At 45.2% G+C, this 20495-nt stretch overlaps 1 protein-coding gene across 1 annotated transcript in view; it reads left to right on the top strand.

Annotated features, from left to right (window-relative positions):
* The window catches only part of AFF2 (ALF transcription elongation factor 2), a 574244-nt gene that overhangs the window by 180246 nt on the left and 373503 nt on the right, over positions 1-20495 (top strand). The window contains exon 3 of the mRNA XM_084813687.1: positions 6318-7208. Coding sequence (XP_084669813.1) covers positions 6318-7208 — 891 coding nt within the window. The remainder of the gene's footprint in view (positions 1-6317; positions 7209-20495) is intronic.

Below are 20495 nucleotides of genomic sequence, written 5' to 3' on the forward strand. Positions count from 1 at the left end.
CCCATCTCCTCTCCTTTGCAGACACTCCGTTGAAGTGAAAAACTTTAAAGCATAACTAGACCCTTTAGATGAGCATTGTCTAAGTGTCTGCAATCTAGCTGGCTCCCTTTGCACAAGTGCGGTCTCAGCAATCCTGCAGGGAGGAATGGAGAGAAGAAGAACAAGTAAGCAAGTGTTTGGCATTTGAATCGTAATTCCTCCTGGTCCCTTACGCACAATGGAATCTCCTTGTTTAAAATTTGGGGGGCCGAGCTGAGGCTAGCTTTGGCTGCTGCCCAAATGGCTCATTGTACAGCTCGGGTTGAAGGAGGCGGGTCAGGCACAAAGAGCTTATTCTTACTTAAACGGAATGCACTTTGGGGCCACTACAAATTACCGACTTAAGCTTTCTTAAAACAAACAAACACATAACACTGTTTCTTGCATACAGAGTGATTCTTAAACTTACACAATTGATTAACTTTCTAAATATTTACTTCAGTACACAGCTCCTTGATTACAACCCTTCAAAGGAAACAAAAAGAAAGAAATGCCTGTATTTTATCCCCCCCTCGTCTTTTCCATAATTTTATGCTCCTTTGGAAGTATGGTAGTGGAAATACACTGGGGATGTTCTCCCTACCACTGGGTAGTATCCAGTGTGATTCCTACACAGAGCAGACCCATTGAAATGAATGGGAGTTACGTTATGACTAACATGAGTCTCATTCATTTCAGTGGGTCTGCTCTACATAGGAATAACATTAGATACTACTAATTGTCCCCCAAGCCAAGAACATTGGGGCTGTCATCCAATGAAACTGATTAACAGTAGATGCAGGACTGAGAAAAGTCCTTTTCACAAAGTGGATGCACTGGGTTAAGGTAGATCCCACAAGATCTGGAGATGAGAATGGGATTAGGTGGCTTTGAAAGGGGATTACCCAAATTCATGGAGGAGGATTCTATGAATGGCTATTGGCACTGGTGCCTATGTGGAAGCTTCAGCTTCAGGCACTGGTATGCAATACCAGTAGTTCGGAAGTAATGGGGCGGGGGGATGCTATTGCCTCCATGCCCTACTTGTTTGTGGGGCTTTCCAGAGAGACCTTGGGTAAAATCCCTACATAAGTTCTACTTAGAGTAGACCCATTGAAATGAGGGAGACTTGAGTTAATCATGACTAACTTAAGCCCTATTCATTTCAGTGGGTCTACTCTAAGGAGGACTTATGTAAGATTTTGCCCTTTGTTGGCTATTGTGGTAAACAGGATGCTGGACTCAATGGGTCTTTGGTCCACTAGGGCTCTTCTTACATTCTTAAAAGACCTGTTCCTATCTCAAAATGCAGTGACTCATCACACCTCTCTCAGCCCAAGGGCCAAATTCCATTTTGCATAAGCTCTTGGGGGCTGCACTTCAGCTGTGGGTAGAGCAGAAAAGGGGGGAGGCCAAAACACCAGCCTATTTTACTTTGAAGGTCTTACTGCTAGTAACTAGGCCTCAGGAGGGGCATTTCAGCCTCTGGAGTGAGGGGAAACTGCACAAAGGCCAGGAAGCCACCAAAGAATTGGTGGCCAGGGGAAAGAGGGTGGGGTCAGAGGAAGGGGTGTGGTCATCTGGAGAATTCCAGAGGGCTGGATTGGGACCCTAGGTGGGACAGATTTGGTCCCCAGGTCTGAGGTTCTGCATCCTTATTTGTGACTCTGGACCCAATGGTCTTACACACACGCACGCGCACACACACACACATACACACACACCTTAGATGGGACTGTGTGTTATTTTACTTCAAACTGTGGTAAACCTGCTGTCTTTGAGGGCCCTCCTGCAATGAATATAAACTTGAGCACACTCCGGGAGAGAGCGGAGGACAGGAAGGCCTTGGCGTTCTATGGTCCATGGGGTCTCGAAGAGTTGGACACGACTGAACGACCGAACAACAACAACAACTGCTCCTTCCATTGAGTGGGACCCCAGACGCCTGCCCTGGAGTCCTGTCCTTATGGCACTGCTGAGCTCAGAGGGTCGTGCCAAGGCCTTTGGAGGGCCAGGGGAGGGCCATAGCTCAGCAGGAATCAGTGGAGGCCAGGGGCTCCATTTTCAGTGGGGCTGTAAATCCATTCTGGGTTTTAGTCAGAACCAGGCAGAACTCTAAAGGAGCTGCCCAAGGTGCTGAACCCTATCCCCCAAATAGTTTCAGTACCTGGGATAGTTCCTTTAGAGTTCTGGCTGGTTCTGACTAAAACCCAGAATGGAATATCATCCCCATCAAGATCGGAACCGCCAGCTGCCACTGGTAGCAGAGGACATGTTTCTCATGCAGAGCAAATGCTCTCCTAGCCAGGCTGGGGAAGATCTCTCCATCTGAGACCTGGGCCTGGGAAAGCTGCTGCTGTTGAAATAACACCATACTGAGCTAGACGGACGAATGTCTGTCTCAGGGCCAAAAAAAAAAAAAGCCATTACTTTAAAGGCATACCTAGCAGTGGCATCTCCCCCCACCCCACCCTTTTTAAAAATTTAGAATGGGTGCAAGGGAGCTAATTTGGTTTGGGACATCAGCATGGTGGGTATAGGGGCTTTGACAATGCTGATTGACCTACTCTAGAGTAAAAAATGAAAAAAGCTGCTAGATACAGAGTTAAAGTAATGGCTGCTTCAGGCCTCAATAGAAGGCATTGCCATGTGTTCTGGCCATTGGTTCTTGGCTCTGGGCAGCAACTAAATTTGGCCAAAGGCCACTTGGAGAAGTCAGTCCAAGGTGATGAATCAACACCCCAATCCCATCCCCACCCCCATGTAGCTTGTCAAGAAGTCCAATTATTATTTTGTTACACTCGGAGCTGGCAGCTTGGGGTGGAAACAGGTCTTGGCCCTGGGGGCCCTCTTTGCTGATCTCTAGTTTATCACATTACCCTTAAATATCAACCCCCCTCTGTAACTCTCCATATGATCCATGAAAAGCCATGTGCTCTCCTGTACTCTGCAGGGTCTTCCTTCACCTCAGAATAGGAGGAGTGGTTTAGGCAGCCCAATCCGAGGTATTTCAAATATAGACACCCCAAGTGGTAACCTAAATTTTCGGAGGTCTAATTTACATGGTTCAAGGGAAATCACCCCCTAAAATTCCTGGTAGACTAGTGCTTCCTGATGAATTACTTAGCAGAGAAGGTTTTTGCAGAACTTACTGAGAGACTGCAACTATTGAATAAATTTAGCTCTGCCTTGTCAGTTACAGTTGCATTGATAGAAATGCTGACAACTGCTCCCCTCATCCCCTAATTTAAGCATCACTAATAATCATAAGAGGGAGGAAACGGAGATCAGATATAGCCCTTAAATATGCAAAGACTCTGCTGCAAAACTCCTTTTCCCCTCTAGATTAGAATCGGAGGTACACTTCACTCTCCCAAAGATTCAGATTTTCTTTATGCACTCCTGGCATTCTATCTGCAACTATGGAATGACACAGTTACTCTTATCTCCCCCTTTTACCCAGTCAGTCAGGAATGGGATCATACTTTGTGAGCAATGGTGATGATGGTTTGGGGATTCCTGTGCCCCATCAGCTGTAGTCCAGGCTCAGTCAAGGAATCACAGTGTGTCCTGAATCCATCCCTTGAGATGATGTCAGTGCACTTAGATGGACAACGAAAGCAGGGATCAGTGTGGCACAAGGCGTAAAAAGTTGGACCCATCCAACATAGTGGCTTAATTGTTCAGGCCACACTTTAGCACCTTCCTTGGTACACAGTGTCATAATAGATAAATGGAGCTTTCATGCTCAGAGGCAGTATGGCACCAAATATTCATTGCTGGAGGACAATAGCAAAGAAGGACTATTGCCTTCATGCCTTGCTGGTCGGCTTCCCAGAAGCATTGGGCTAGCCAATGTGAGAAACAGGATATTGAACTGGATGGACCCTTTAAAATGTCCCCTGGTTCTGAAGCTTCACATTACCCTGAGGATGACTGAGATTCAGATTGGTCACAGGTCACTTCAAAGTGAGCCCTCAACACCCCTTCTATACCTTCCCAACCTGAGAATGTAGTTCTCCCATTATCTGACTCTGAGGATGACTCCCCTGCAGTCTCTCCCTGCCCCTCAGTCATGAAGGAACAGGAGTCTGCAGAAACAGATGCCAGCCCTGTAAGAACTGCAGTCATTTTTCAGAAGGGCTGCAGCCAGTTGAAGACCAAGCTTTGCCAGCCTTCTTAAGTTCCCTGCAGTCTTTTGCTGGGACAACAGCTCCTTATGGGAGAGTACTCCAACCAACACTTCCCACAGGGTGCTATCCAAGGTCCTGATCTGAGTCTTGCCTAGCCTGACATGACGTAGGAGGGGCAGTGAGGTCCGTGTAACAGTCCACTTCCCCTGGGCCTCACACCTAGTCAGGACACCCTTGGCCTGATCCAGCAGGGTTGATCTTGAATAGTGAATAGTGGGATTATTATTTCATATCAGTGCTGATCGATGGGAGCAGAAACTGAAAGGTTGTTGGATTAATGCTTAATAATCTTTTTTATTAAAAAAAATGCAAAGTCAATGGCCCTCATAATCATCACAGCTGAAAAATGTATTTATTAGAGAGATTCTATCATCGTTAGGTGTCCCCAGGCTATTCCAACCTTCTCCAACTGTCCTTTACACATAGTCTAACATTTCCCCTGTGAATTCTCACCTCTCTTTAGGGAATTACTTCTAGATATTGCTCAGATGTAGGCTTGTCCATAAATTGAGCAATAATAACCTCATATTAAAAGGTTATCTGTGTACAAACTCTCAATTTGTCAAATGCACATTTGGAAAAGGGAGGGGAGAGAAGGAGCAGATAGTCTAAAATGTAGAGTAGAAAAACACAGAAGATGAAAACATAATGCCAACAATGAGTCAGAATTTGCTTAATAATTGCTGCACTTTACAGCAAATTACTGTGAATCATTGATTTGCAAAACACATGCTGTGCAGTTCCAGAAAGCAGAGTAGAACAGGCCTTACAAATATAGCTGACAACTGTATTTATATGTTTCTTTGATAAAAAAGATCTTCTAAATGCTCATTTAGAAGGAGGTTGTCAAACAACCAAGCTGGCCTAAGGCCGAAGACCCCCCCAAACCACATTATAAGAATCCATGGCAGTGAAAAAGAAAAGAAAAAAAAGATGCCCTTTATGGTTTTATTTCTGAAATGCAATGCAATAGTCAGCTATTAGATTTGTCTCCACCTTCTTACAGAATAGTCTGCTTGAGAGTCCTGTGGCCCCAGCAATAAGTCCTTCTACATCGGGGGTGCAGAACTTCTTTCATTTTGGAGAGGCATTCCATTGGTGGGTGTGGCCAAAGGCAAAATGGGCAGGGCCCAAAATACCAGCATAGTTTAGGTTAAAGCTCTTACCAATAAGTAAGCCTTGGGAGAGGCATTTCAACCTTTTAGAATGAGAGGGGGGGAAACGATGCAAAAGTCATGAGCCTACCAAATGATAGGTGGTTGGGGGAGCAGGGCATGACTACAGATGGGTGAACTGCCCCATGCCCACCCCACGCACTGCTCGCTGGACCCCCATCACTTACCTACCCCTGTTCAGCATGCTGGGTGAGCCACCAGATGGTCTTCAGGCATCCGGCAAGGAGCATCCACCCCTCGATCCTGCGAGCCACCATTTTGCATAAAAATGGTGGCTTGGCTGTTTATTTCAGTCATCATTGACATAAAATGGCAGCCATAAATAGCGATATTTATGCAAAATTATAGGTGTAAATGGTATGGAGGCAATACCTTTGTGATCAGAGATACCACTCGTATCTCTGAACACAAAGGTACTGCCCCCATACCCAGGCTAAACATGGTAAAGCACTCCTTTGGGGTGTACCTGACTTTTTCCAACTTGGAAATTGCCAGGCCATTTGGTTGCTTGGGACTTGAGCCAAGCTATTATTGTTCTGTAAATTACTTTTCCCATTTTTAAAAGTGCTAGTCAATAAACCTTGGTTTCATCCAGAGTGACGGGTTAAAGTAATCAACTTCTGAGCATTCACCAATAGAGGCTGCCAACTTGGAGTGCCTAGTATGACAAATGCAGACCATGTCGGTGCAAAATTGGCACATAATCTCATAAAATTCTCAATTTAAATTCAGAGCAGAGGCAAAAATTCAAGGCAATGGAGCCCTCCTCTGAATATATCTGGACATTATGAGTTGAGAAAACTCATATTCTAAGCATAATATTGTTTGTCTTCAGCTGCACTGCTACTTACATCTGCCATCACCTTTTAGATAGCCATGCTGAGCAGTGAGATATTTTCTCTCTTAACATTGCCATCTCTTTATATTTTAGACTAACAAAGGTGATGCCCTTGCCAACCGTGTCCAGAATACATTGGGGAATTACGATGAGATGAAGGACTTGCTGACCAACCATTCTAACCAGAGTCACCTTGTAGGCATCCCAAAGAATTCAGTGCCACAGACCCCAGTAGATAAAACTGAGCAGAGCTTTTTCCCAGAACAAAGAAACCGGATGATCCCACCCCATCAGATCACTGGGCACACTTCAGCATCAATGCCTCCCCCTGCTTCCATGTCGTCCAACTCGAGTTTGCTGCATGGTCACCAGAGCAGCAGGAAATCCAGGACTGACTGGTCCCGTGGCAGCCATGGCTCTAACAGTGGTCAGCCAAGTCAAACTGGTAGCCAGCAAAGTAGGACAAAACATAGCTCTTCTCATGAGCCGCCGCAAAGCAGATTTGATGACCTCTATGCCTGTCAGGGTGATCAGCATAAAACCGGAGGAGGTGAAGAAGCCAGCACAACACCATCATCTTCACACTCGAGAAGGCACAATCACTCAAAATCAACAGTTGCAGAACACTCTTATAAAGAAAGCAACCATTCAAAGTCTCCAGTGGATCTTGAGTTTCTGGGCCATGGGCCTGGATCTCCACTCCCTTCCACGTCCTTATTGTCAGCAAACAACAGTCTTTCAACTCCCAACTTCCCTCCAGGACTTCACTGTAAGAGCAGCATGACTCAACAAAAACCTACTGCTTACGTTCGGCCAATGGATGGCCAGGACCAAGTTCCAAATGACTCACCTGAACTGAAACCACCAATAGAAATCGAAGGTGTATATGGAAACCAAACCTTCGGAACTCTGCTGGAAGGAAAGACCACCGGACCTGGTTCAAAGAATAAATTGCCAAAGCTTACCATTCCTCAAGCCAGTGAAGTAAGTCTTATTTTTTCTCCCATTACAGCATTTCTGGATGTCATACTTCTTAAATTTCCTATTAGACTGCCAGTCTCTTAGTCTGACCATATTCTTACATTTTCCAACACTCACCAAAGAAATACAGATGTATGAGAAATTTGTTTCAGTTTGTGTATAGCCAGAATTTACTGTTTCCACCTCCCAAACCCAAATGCGAGCATAATCTTTGGCCAAAGCTATAGAAATTCCCAAGCTTGTGATGCTGTCTACGAGAGGGGGAGGGTGTACATTAGCAAAATATGCATAAAATGCATAAAAAGGTAAAGGTAAAGGTGTCCCCAACCAGTCGTGTCCGACTCTAGGGTGCGGTGCTCATCCCCGTTTCTAAGCCGAAGAGCCAGCGCTGTCCGAAGACGCTTCCGTGGTCATGTGGCCGGCATGACTGAACACCGAGGTGCACGGAATGCTGTTACCTTTCCCGCCGAGGTGGTGCCTATTTATCTACTTGCAAATTCTTGCTTTCGAACTGTTCGGTTGGCAGGAGCTGGGACTGAAGACGGGAGCTCACTCTGTCATGCGGCACTCGGGTCTCGAACTGCTGACCTGCTGACCTTCCAGTCTGCAGTTCAGCGTCTTACTCTTAACCACTAAGCCACCGTGGCCCCATAAAATAACCCATGCATAAAATGCATACTTCTTTTAAAAACATGCAGGGAGAAGACTGCATATTTTGCAATGTGCACCCAAGGACTTTGTGATTTTCACACAAAAAGGAAAGAAAAAAAGCTCACAACTTGATATGGGCATGAGTAGGACCAGGATTTGAGGTGGAACATAGAGAACCTCAGTGAGCTCAAGTTTTGCTCATCTCTACATCACTGAATGGGCACAGTGTAACACAGGAGTTAGGCATGCTTAAGATTCAGGCTACAAAAACAGAAGAGCCTGATATCTATGGGCACCTTACAAAAATTGGGTTTGGTGACTTGTACCTAGGGTCGTTGCAAGCGCCCAACCGGGTCTGGGAGTCCACCCCCCTGCCCGCAACCCCTGGACTGTGCCTGCTGAGCTGCCATCCTTGCTCACCCCCCACTCACACCTGCTTCCACCCTCCCGAACCCACCGTGATCCCATCCAGTGAGTGCCCACCATTTTCCCACCTTTGTTTTCTGCACACAAAAAAGGCAGTCTTGAAAATGTGCATATTTAAATATGCACGGTTTGGGGGCTGGGAAAGCTTAGTAGAGCCTCAGTAATACCTCTAATATTGCACCTACTAAGCTTTCCCGGCCCTCAAACTTCACGTATTTAAAGATGCACATTTTCAAAACCGCCTTTTTTGTGCAGAAAATAAAGGCAGGAAAATGGCTGGCGCTCACCAGATGGGATCGTGTTGAGACCAGGAGGGCGCGAGCAGGCACGAGTGGGGGGCAAGCAAGGACAGAGGCTTGACGGGCATCTGGAGAACCCAAACTGGGGTGTGCATGCACATCCCTACTGGCACCTGGGTTGTAGAAGAGAGCAGGAGGCAGGACCTTCCTTCTCCACATACTGTGACTGCTAGATGTACTGCTACTGGTAGGAGTTTGCTGCTGCCTCCTCTGACTTCCTTAGTCCATGGAGTATTCATAAATAGCAGCCACTCTTTGGAGGAAGGGTTCCCCAGGTAAGCTTGAGCCCAGGTGCCCTTATTAACTACAGTCTGAAAGTAAGGTGGCTTTGGGAAGGGGAGGGGAAAACCATACCAATGAGAACAGGAATTCTCTTCTTACTGGTATACTCAGGTCTCTCTCGTCCCCATGTCCCCCCACTAATCCAGCTTCTAACAAAATATCTCTAACTTCTGAGTTGGGACGTGTGAATCAGCAAAACTTGAGCTCTTTGAATTCTCTGAATTCCATCTCAAAGCTCATTCTGACTTGAGTCCATATCAGATTGCGAGCTTTGGATTTTTTTTTTCTTTTCGCAAGAAAATCTGTGCATATTTTTCCAAATGTACACATCCACTGGGCACATCTTTTAAATGTGTGCATTCTTTTCCCATTGATTAAAGCACATCTGGGCACATTTTTCAAAAGTCTGCATTGTAATGTGCATTGTTCAAAAGCACACATGGTATCGAGCACATTTTGGGGGTGGGTCTGCAAATTACATTGCAAGCTCAGAAATGTATGGACTTCGGCCGGAGATTGCGTCCGAGTCTGTGTTCAGCCCGTAAGTGAGAACCGGGTAAATCCAGATTTTAAAAAAACAAACTGAAACGAATTTCTCATACAGCCCCAACTTCTGAGTTTTGCCAGAACATTTCGCACCCTTGCTTGAAACTCATCGGGCTTAATTGCAATTAATTCTGTGTTGGCTTGTGACTACTGTGTGCATAGAGATCCTCTCCTTTTCCAGAGGTAGGAAATGGCAAATCTCCACTTTCATTTTTCATTGCTGTCAATGGGACCAAAAAAGCCCTGGCTGTGTGTACAAGTTCATTTTGCTGGGCTACAGTCATCAGTTGGAACCAGCCCTAGAAATGGCTAGTAGCAAGGGCCAACACAGTTGTGATTTGGGAGATATGTGAAGCCGCCTTAGTGGCTGGTTTGTTTGTTTGCTTGTTTGCTTGCTTGTTTTTGTTTTGTTTTTGCTAGAAAGTGACATTTAAATTTAAAGATAAACATTGTTATTTGTTTATAAGAACATAAGAAGAGTAGTGCTGGATCGGACAAAGACCTACCTGGTCCACTGTTCTGTTCCTACACTAACCAACCAGATGCTTAAGGGAAGCCCATGAACAGGACATGAATGCAATAGCGCTCCTCTGCTTGTATTCCCCAGCAACTGGTCTACAGAGGCATCCCAGCTACGATTAAGATTTATATTGTACCCTTCAAGCACATTATCGGGGCATCTTACAACAAACAAATGAACAAACAAATAAAACAAAACACTAGGTCCTTGTGGTTGTTTTAACTTTAATGCAGAGAGGTTGTGTGTGTTCCACATTTGACTGGAGCAGCAGCGCTGGGAAAGGGTATGCTTAAGCCTTTTTCCCTGCACTGTTTTCCTGATCTAAATTGCTCCTCAAGAAGCTGCTGAGGGTCATTGTCATCATGATGGTTTTATTATTAGAGCTGGAAACTGGCAGCCAAAATGATCAAGGGGCTGGAGGAACTCCCCATGGGGAAATGTTGCACCATTTTGGGATTTTTAGCTTGGAAAAAGAGTGAGTAATGGGGGACATGAAAGAGGTGTATAACATTATGCATGGTGTCGAGAAAGTGTATAGGGAGGGTTTCCCCCCGCCTCTCATAATACTAGAATCTGAGGTCATCCCATGAAGGTGATCGGTGGGAGATTCAGGACAGATACAAGGAAGGACACCTTTATGCAGCGCAGACCTAAACTATGGAATTTGCTACCACAAGACGTAGTGATGGCCACCGATGTGGATGGCTTTAAAAGGGAGTCAGACAAATTCCTGGAGCACGAGGAGGACAAGGAGGAGGACAAGGACAAGGAGGACGAGGAGGAGGACATCAAGGGCTACTAGTCCTGATGGTTATATGCTACCTCCAGTATCAGAGGCAGTCTGCTTGTGTACACCAGTTGTTGTGGAACATGGGTGGGAGGGTGCTGTTGCACTCATGTACTGCTTGTGGGCTTCCCATGAGACACTTCTGATGCTGGCTTTGGTTCCATCAGAGAAATTGCACTATGGCATGAAAGAGGTGTACATGATAAAGGTGTACAAAATTATGCATGGTATGGAGAAGGTGGATAGAGAGACATTTTTCTCCATCTCTCATAATACTAGAATCTGGGGTCATCCCATGAGGCTGATTAGCGGGAGATTCAGGACAGATAAAAGGAAGGACTTCTTCACATAGTGCATAGTTAAGCTGTGGAATTTGCTTCCACAAGATGTAGTGATGGCCATCAACTAAGACAGCTTTAAAAGTGGACTGGAGAAATTATTGGAAGATAAGGCCATCAATGGCTACTAATGATGGCTTGGTATGCTTCAAGTTTCAGAGGCAGTATCCTGAGAATGCCAGTTGCTGGGGAACATGAGTGGGAAGGCGCTATTGCACTCGTGTCCTGTTTGTCTTTCCCATAGGCACCTGGTTGGCCACTGTGGGAACAGAATGCTGGACTAAATGAGCCTTTGGTTGGTCTGATCCAAAAGGGCTCTTCTTATGTTCTTAATTGACCATAAAATGCAGGGAGAACACAGGTACTTGTCCTCTTCTTTTTTTCCCCATGACATGAAGCTAATAGCATCTTCAGTGGTGAGAGGTCTGTTTAGTCCAGGAAAACATCATGGGGACAAAAGGCTAAACAAACACCCAACTTCCAATGCTACTCCTCTAATCTACACCACATTTCTCTGCAGCTGCTTTAAGTATTTATTTGTTTTGTTTGTTGTATGGGGAGGGTTTTTTGTAAAGGGAGATCTCATCGTGGTTCTTCTGCATCATGTGATTTGGTCATAAGACTGCAATCCAATATGCTGGTAGTAAGTGCCATTGAACTCAATGGGTCTTGCTTCTGAATAGAAACATATAAGACTGCAGTGAAAGTTACTTCTTGTTGTTGTAACATCTGTGATGGTAAATCAGTTCTGATATCGTTGAATGAACTCATTTTTCTTATTTCCTGTTGCAAAAGCAAATGCTTTTTTTTTTTTTTGGTGTACAGCTGCATATCATTTTGGTTAGGAAGGGGAGAACCAGGGATGCTCAAGCTCACTGAAATTCTCTGAACTTTACTTCAAGGCTTGTCTTGCTCCCATTCTTGTTTGTGACTTGGGGGGGTTGTCAAAACAGGGAAAAGTTCACATTTTTAAAAAGTGTGCACTCCCCCCCCCATTGGCTAAAGTGCGAAAATGCAAGTTTTTACAAGTGTGCAGTTTTAAAAGTGTGCACTGAAACGGTGCTTAAATTATTGTTGCAGGGTAAATGAAAACACCATTCATCAGACAGCTGAAGAGCTTTTAGCAATGCGTTATAGCGGTGGGGATGGTGCTTGGAAAGTCATCCTCGCTCTTAGAATAGTGGTGTTACAAGCATGTCCCTGATTTAATCAGGAAAATACTTGGTGATGGGGGAGGTTATGGGACTTACTTCTGAGTAAACATGCATCAGCTCTGGCTGCTTGCATGCCATTGGGTTCCTCAGAGGTTCCCAACTGTGAGCCAGAGCACACTGGTGCGCCAAGAGGAAACGCATGGTGTGCCAAAAGGAATAAATATGTTACATCATTGAAGGCTCCAATGTGAGGCAAATGTACCCACCCATCCAGATGATGCTCCTCACTGTGTCTGCAGCATTGGACTGGGAGCCGGGAGATCCAGGTTCTAGTCTCCATTCGACCATGGAAGCTCACTGGGTGACTTTGGGCCAGTCACAGACTCTCAGCCCAACCTACCTCACAGAGTTGTTGTTGTGAGGATAAAATGGAGAGGAGGAGGATTATGTACGCCGCCTTGGGTTTCTTAAAGAGGAAAAATGGTGGGGTAATAAATAAATAAATAAATAAAATTCCTTCCATTTGACCTTTTGTAGGTATGGGTAGTTCTACTGCATGTCTTTATCAAGGGAGCACTGAACCCTTCAGTCACTCCATTGCAGAGGCCTAGCACAGTTACCTGCCCTCAGGGGAGGCATGCCTAGAACAGAGACTTGCTTGTACTAGGGTGGCCGCTGAAGCATCACCAAAAGAGAGGAAACACATCACCAGTTTGCATAACATTTGGGTGTGCGCGTTTATAAGTCAACGTTTAGAAGGAATAACTGTAAGCTAAATAGAAATACATCTCACCAGAGTGGAGAAGAATGAGTAGGTGACCTCTGTGCCTTGCTCAGACTAATGTCCAGGTGCTAACTGCTGATGGTCAGTTTCAAGGTCCCTGCTCTCCTTCTTTATGGTTCTTTGATGTTAAATCAGACTTGGACTGGATGCCCTTTCAGATAGAGGACACCTTCAAATAGAGGACTGTCTTCTGTAATGTAGGACACCTGGCCACCTTAACTTGTCCAGAAACACAGTGGGTGGGTTTCTCTGAAAGAAAGGAGCTCGTTCTCTTACACACTCCAAAAATCAATCTTTTAGAGATGTACTTAAAAGCTCATTGTAAGAGTGAAGTGTACTTCCTGCCTCAGTAGTTTGGAAAACACTGCATTTTTTTTTTCATGTTGTAAAAGCAAGCTTCTAGTTCTCATGGCTGTGGATGTACGCTTTAAAATATGTAGGGCAGATCTCAGAAGCTCAAGAATCCTCAATGATTAAGTGCTGGAGACAGCGCTCAGCCCTTTTCCCTCCCCAGGGCTCTCGGAAATGGAATATATTCCACAAAATAAACATAATATATTCAGGTCGCATAGTAGGGTTTTCCTGCAGAGGTTTGATTAGTGTCTAGCGTCAAATCTGGCTTTGTCTAGTGTTGTGGATGCTTGGTCTTGAATATGAGCAGCTTGCCAAAGTAAATCTGTATGGCATAAACCTGCTGCCATTATTTTGCTTATAAAAGGTTCTCAATGAGGTGGTGCGTACCTGACACGTACCGCGAAGCAGATTGAAATGCCAGGACTTTCCTATCAGAGTTCCCAAAGTATCTATTTCATAGGTAGTAATATCAAGTATGAGCAATGATACATTCTTAGGGTACTTTACTGCAAAAGGTCAGCTTCTTCTCCCCCACTTTTTTTTTTTGGGGGGGGAGATAATTGTTCTGAGCCAATAATTTGCTTGACTGCTTTAAAGAAGAAGAAAGGGGGGGGAATCCCTTGCCATTATTTATTAACATTCCAGAGGGCAACAAAGACTTATGTGTTTTGCAGGAGAGCTTGGAATAATTTTCTGGGAACAGCATCTGAAAACCGTAAAAAGGCCTATTTATATCAAGTGGAAGCTGAGGGTTACTTGCAGATGGTGTTTTATTAGAAAAATGTATTTGTTAATAAACGTAGCTTTGTACAAGATTGCTTTACAGATGTTTCTGTTTATTTTTACCTTGGGTTAAAAATCTGCTGGAGTAGTCTGTTGCAATTTGTCACCAGTATTGTTTGGCAAGGAAATAATTGCATGCAAAGAAAATAATGAGGCTGCAAAGGCAAATAAATGTGTTCGCGCTCTCTGTCTATTAAAAACTAAAACAAATCCATTAACAAATTTGAATGAGAAGATTTAAGTCAGAGTGCAGCAGAACTTTGAGTGGTGTTTACAGCATGGTGTAAGTGTGGGTTAGTTACAACTTCAGGGCTTGGACCTAAAGAAGTGTGAGCAGAAGGAGAAAATGGATTAGCGATGGTGCGTGAACTTCGTGCAAGCAGTAGAGGAGAGTTTCTTGCAGAACAGCACTATACTGTCTTAGTAAAAAGGTAAAGGTAAAGGTGTCCCCAACCAGTCGTGTCCGACTCTAGGGTGTGGTGCTCATCTCCATTTCTAAGCTGAAGAGCCAGCACTGTCTGAAGACGCTTCCGTGGTCATGTGGCTGGCATGACAGAACACCGAGGTGCACGGAACGCTGTTACCTTTCCCGCCAAAGCGGTACCTATTTATCTACTTGCAATTTCTTGCTTTCAAACTGCTAGGTTGGCAGGACTGGGACTGAAGACGGGAGCTCACTCCGTCATGCAGCACTTGGGTCTTGAACTGCTGTCCTGCCGACCTTCCGGTCTGCAGTTCAGCATCTTAACCACTATGCTTGTGCAAGCAGTAGAGCAGGGGTTGTGAACTTGAGGCCTGGGGGCTGAATCCGGCCATCTTGGGGTGTCAGGAATGAATCTGAGCATGCAGAGATGTCTGGCAGCTCAGAGTCAGAATCAGAATGGGAACAGCTAGGAGGCACCCTCCCCAGTGACCCCAGATACAGCAAGACTTTCTTCCCAAGACCTTGACACACAGGTGGCCCAGCCCCCCATTCCTCCACCATGAGAACCCAGGTTTTGGAGGGGGGGCATGACTTGAGGGATGCTAGGGTCCATCACAGAGCAAAGCCAGAGAGCCAACGTGGCGTAGTGGTGAGAATGTCGGACTGGGAGCCGGGAGATCCGGATTCTAGTCCCCACTCGGCCACGGAAGCTCACTGGGTGACTTTGGGCCAGTCACAGACTCTCAGCCCAACACATCTCACAGGGTTGCTGTTGTGAGGATGAAATGGAGAGGAGGAGGATTATGTACACCACCTTGGGTTCCTTGCAAGAGGAAAAAAGGTGGGGTATAAATGTAATAAATAAATAAAAGCCAGAAAAGTTAGGGGCAGGGCTCAGACACTCCACCAGGTTGGTCACTCGTGGAAGCCAACATAGGAGGGAGCCACCTAGGGGAGGGGCATCTCTGAAAAGTTAGTCTGGCCATGAAGTTCATGCCCAAACTGCTGGCAACTTCTCTAACTTCCACTTCATCTCCTCTATGATATTTGTAGATGGGTGGATTAGCTGGTTCATTGTAGTCTGAGAGTTTCCTAGAATCTGCATTTGAAAAAAAGCTAGTTGTTGACTAATGAAGTAGAGTTAGCCTGAAGCCTTGTTTCCTGGAGTATGTTGATTGAGAAAGGAACAAAGGAACATGACATGGGGTCTCAGACCAGCTCTCTGGGTTTCTCCAGATGGCCACACCACTTTCCCCTGGCTGCCAATCATTTGGTGTTCCCTAGCTTCTTCATGGTTTTTCCCCATTCTAAAAGATTGAAATGCCTCTCTTATGGCTCAGGGACTAGCAGTAATAGCTTCAAGCTACATTATACTGGTTTTTTTTGTTTTTTTAATGGAAATTTGGCCCTATCCATTATTGCCTTTGGCTGAGCCCCCTTTGTCTTCAGCCCCACCCACCACTGAAATGTGACCCCCAAGAGTTTCTCTGAAATAGAATTTGCCCCTCAGGCTGAAATGGAATCCGCCCACAGGGGAGGGGGAAGGCGATCCGTTCCTCCCCCCAGAGTCCTCTTTGGCCGGCTCTGCTCCACAGTGATTCTGCGGAGCCGCCAGCCAGCTCCGAAGCGCCAGCAATATGGCCGCCATGTTGTATCACTGGCTGAAGGGGATTGACTGTGGACACAAATGGCATCCAGCCAGGACGCCATTTGCGTTTTTTTTTCACGCGTGAAATATTTCACACAAATATTTGCATAGCCTATCACGTGAAAAAAGAGGGCCTCAAATGGCGTCCTGGATGCCATTTGCATCCGCAGTCAATCCTCTTCAGCCAGTGATATGGCATGGTGGCCGTATCACTGGCAATCCAGAGCTGGAGGATCTGGCAAAAGAGGATTCCCCGGGGAGGCGGAGGTAATGCCATGGACTCTGGGGGGCTGGATTCTTTAGATTCTGGCCTCATTGGAGTCCATGGAGGAATTCTCCACCATCCCTACAAATGGGTTCCTTACCACTGCACTAGAGGCAAAGTCTTCACATTTCAGTACTACGATACAGAGATGTACGGATTGTATAAAATGTTTTGTGGATTGTCCATGTTTTGTGGATTGTCAGGCGCCTTTCGTTTCACCATCCATCCATCGACAGAGTAGTATTAATTTTGGTTTCTGGATTTGCGCAAATTTGCACTTGGGGAATGCGCAAATCCCCCCCCCCCATGTGCATTTTCACTCTTTATGGAGGAAATGTGCGTTTTTGGCTGCTTTTTAATTTTTCTGTATTTTGCTATGATGAAATCTTTGCAACATTCAGGAAACTTAGAAAAATAGTCTGCCAGTCTGCAGAATCCCCCCAATGGGAAAAGCCAGGCCACTGCAGAATCCATGGGTCAGATTAATAAAAATCTGAAGTCATTTGGTTCCATTGCAGATTTTTCCAACACCCCTAACAATGTATCAGTGTTGGCACACAAACCTTATGCAAGCACTAGATGATGTTTTCTTGTGGTTCAGCACTACAGTATATTAGTGCTGGCTGGTCCATCAAAACTGCAGAAGCACTAGATGAAGACTTCTCCCAGGACAACACTATAATGCATTAGTATTAGGCCATGAACTTTGTCCAAGTGGCAGCAGAAGATTTCTCACAGTGCAGCATAACAGTGTGTCGGGAGTTGCATTACAACATGAGAAGTATGGTCAATAAGTAATATATGTTCACCAACTGTAGCACATAAGCTCTGGTGAGCCATAAAATGCTTTGCAAAGAGCCTTGTACAAATGGGAGAACTTATCTGGGGGACCATTTTTCTCATGTAACATTCTCCCACTAAGTCAAGGCTTTACATTAGCAGAAGGGCACCTTTGGATCAGAGCCACATATCCCAGAATATAGGTCAATTAATGATCTCATGGGGAAGTCTCTTGCATGGGAAAGTCTCTTGCATGGGAAGATGCATCAAAAGTTAGAGCCAAATGATGTGTTATGTTATAGCTTCCAAATCACGTGAAGTACTAGTTCCTCTCTACTCAGCACTGGTTAGGCTTGATCTGGAGTACTGTGTCCAGTTCTGGGCACCACACTTGAAGAAGGATGCAGACAAACTGGAGAGGGTTCAGAGGAGGGCAACGAAGATGATCACGGGACTGGAAACAAAGCCCTATGAGGAGAGACTGAAAGAACTGAGCAGGTTTAGCCTTGAGAAGAGAAGACTGAGGGGAGATATGATAGTGCTCTTCAAGTATGTGAAAGGCTGTCACATAGAGGAAGGCTATGAAGGCTATATAATCTCTTCTCCATTATCCCAGAGTGCAGGACACGGAATAAAGGGCTCAAGTGACAGGAAGCCAGATTCTAGCTGAACATCAGAAAAAATGTCCTGACTGTTAGAGCAATACGACAATGGAACCAATTACCTCGGGAGGTAGTGGGCTCTCCCACACTGGAGGCATTTAAGATGAAGTTGGACAGCCATCTGTCAGGGATGCTTTGATTTAGATTCGTGCATTGAGCAGGAGGTTGGACTCAATGGTCTTATAGGCCCCTTCCAACCATACTGTTCTATGATTCTATGATCCTTAGTTTGGACTTGCATCGCTGTTTTGACTTCAAACAGTTGTGGTGCTGGATCAGGATGGATATGGCAGCATAGGTGATGTGTGTGTGTGTTTTAAAAAAAATCCCTCCCCACACACGCACACATACTCTGTGGTCCTTATGAATGCACACACACACACACACACACACACCAAAAACACACACAAAACTTCTATTTTCATTGGGAAAAGTTTAGGTGTCCATGGAAAAGTTATGCTATTTACATGTCAGAATGTACTTGTTACTAAAATTGTTCTATCCATCTCTCAATCAGGGCTAAGAGCATTTTAAAACAGCAAGCCTGTTAAAATCACACCCCACAAAATTAAGACAAATAGAACTATATGACAGTAACAGTGCTGGCTCCAGGGTTTTGAAGGCCCTTGGACAGGAACCTTAATGGTTCCTCTCCCTCCATGAGCCTACCTTCTCCCCACCATTGTGACTAGTTGCTACTCTTCCTCTGTTTTCCATGTTTGCTACCACTTGCTTGCTTTGCAGACAGGCAAGCTGGGAGCCAGGGAGCAATGTGGCAGTGGCATCTACATATCCTCCTTCTCACCACCACCATTATCTGGGGCAGAGCAAAAGGTGGGTCAGCAAGTAGGTTGCAATGATGACGAGGAGGAGCGACTCCAGGGGGCTCTTGTCAGTGCGCCCCTGCTGGGGTGTGGGCCCTTGTGGCCAGCCCTGGCCACTGAAACTGTCTTGGTCATCAACAAAATGAGATACTGGTAAATGCTAGCGAGAATAAGAGCATCATTCTGGACTTGTCACCAGAACACAGTGAGGGTGGTGCCTGTTGAATTAAGCAGGGGAAGGGAGTTCCAAAGGCAAGGTACCATCATTGGAAATGCCCTACTTTGCATCACCACCCACTGAACTTCAGGTGATATAAATGCTCCGAAGAAGATCTTAATAATAAGACTCATGTGGGAACAGGCAGTCCTTCAAGTAACCTGGGACCAAGTCATTCCAGGCGCTGAAGACCAAAGCTAGTACTTTTAATTGTGCCTGGAAACAAATTGCTAGCCAGCGCAGCGGCCCTTTAAGCATAAGCAAGATGTGCAACTCAGTCTTCAGTCAGAGTTACCCCGCTACATCTAATGCATATCCTTGAACACACAAGAGGCTTAGAGACCACTCTAGCTCCTGATCCACCGGCTGCTGGGCTTAAATCCACAATTGTGATATGCTCTGGTGCATTTAAGGCTTTTGGGGATCAGATGCTTACAAATTATTTCAGATGCACTAACTCAGCAGGCCATCTCTTGCACATTCCACTTGGCTGCTGAGTGCAAATTATGAAGCACACCGATTAAAGAAAAAGATTTATCTGGTCTTTAGGAATTCTGGAGCAATTCAGCCATAAAACACACACACACACACACACACACACCCCTGGGAAATATTTCGATATTGAGTTCTTTAAAGGAGCACATGAGGATCAAACAAGTATTTTGACCACAAGGATGAAGGCCATTTCCCCCTTCTTAAGGCAGGATGTAAGATAGTTTATCTACGACAGAGGCTCTCACACTGTGCTCCAGGGATCTCTGGGATTCCCTTGAAGCTTCTTAGGGGAGTCTCATTTAGAAGATCAGTAATGGTAGACATGCTTCCTTGAAAGACAGTTTGCCCATGCAATACTAATCTTCCCCTGCAATGTGCAGGCCCAAAGGAATGCATTAGAATCAGTTGAACAACATTATAGTGCATCAAAGCACATGCAGTGGTTAATGTTTAAAACTGACAGCAGAAGGTGTTGTTGCTTTACTTACCTGGAAGAACCACTCTTGTTTAAAGAGCCAGCTGACAAGGTAAACAATGCTCTAGTTCTTTAAAATGGGTATCTTCTAGGTCACACTCTTGGGCCTGTCCACTGGGCTGTCTGAACTACGTACCTTAAAACATGTCCCAGAGTCCTATGCAATGTGCATTTATTTATCTCTTTATTACATTTCTGTACCACCCAGTCACTGAAGCTCTCTGGGTGGTTCACAACAGTTAAATCCATGTTCTGGATTCCTCAAGAGACATGTTGATGTTGGAAGGATTTCCTGAAAGCAGTACATTGAAAAACCACTGCTGTCCCATTGATTCCCATGGCCAAGATTGCTCTGTGCATAATGAGGTTAGCGGGGGGGGGGGGGGATAACTTGTCATCATCATACATTAACAGCATTCTGAGCAATCAGTGCACATTCTTATCACTAGAGGGCACCTGATGATGAAAGTCACCTTTGGGTCTTTTCAATCAGTTTTTCAGGTATCTCCAATTCTGTCACAAGGAGCATTCCTTAAATTAAGGGAAGAAATTGTTTAAGCAGTCCCCATTATAATT

Source organism: Heloderma suspectum, chromosome 9, assembly GCF_057233095.1.
Source record: "Heloderma suspectum isolate Gila_16-S chromosome 9, 16-S_ref, whole genome shotgun sequence".
In the NCBI taxonomy this organism is placed as follows: Eukaryota; Metazoa; Chordata; class Lepidosauria; order Squamata; family Helodermatidae; genus Heloderma; species Heloderma suspectum.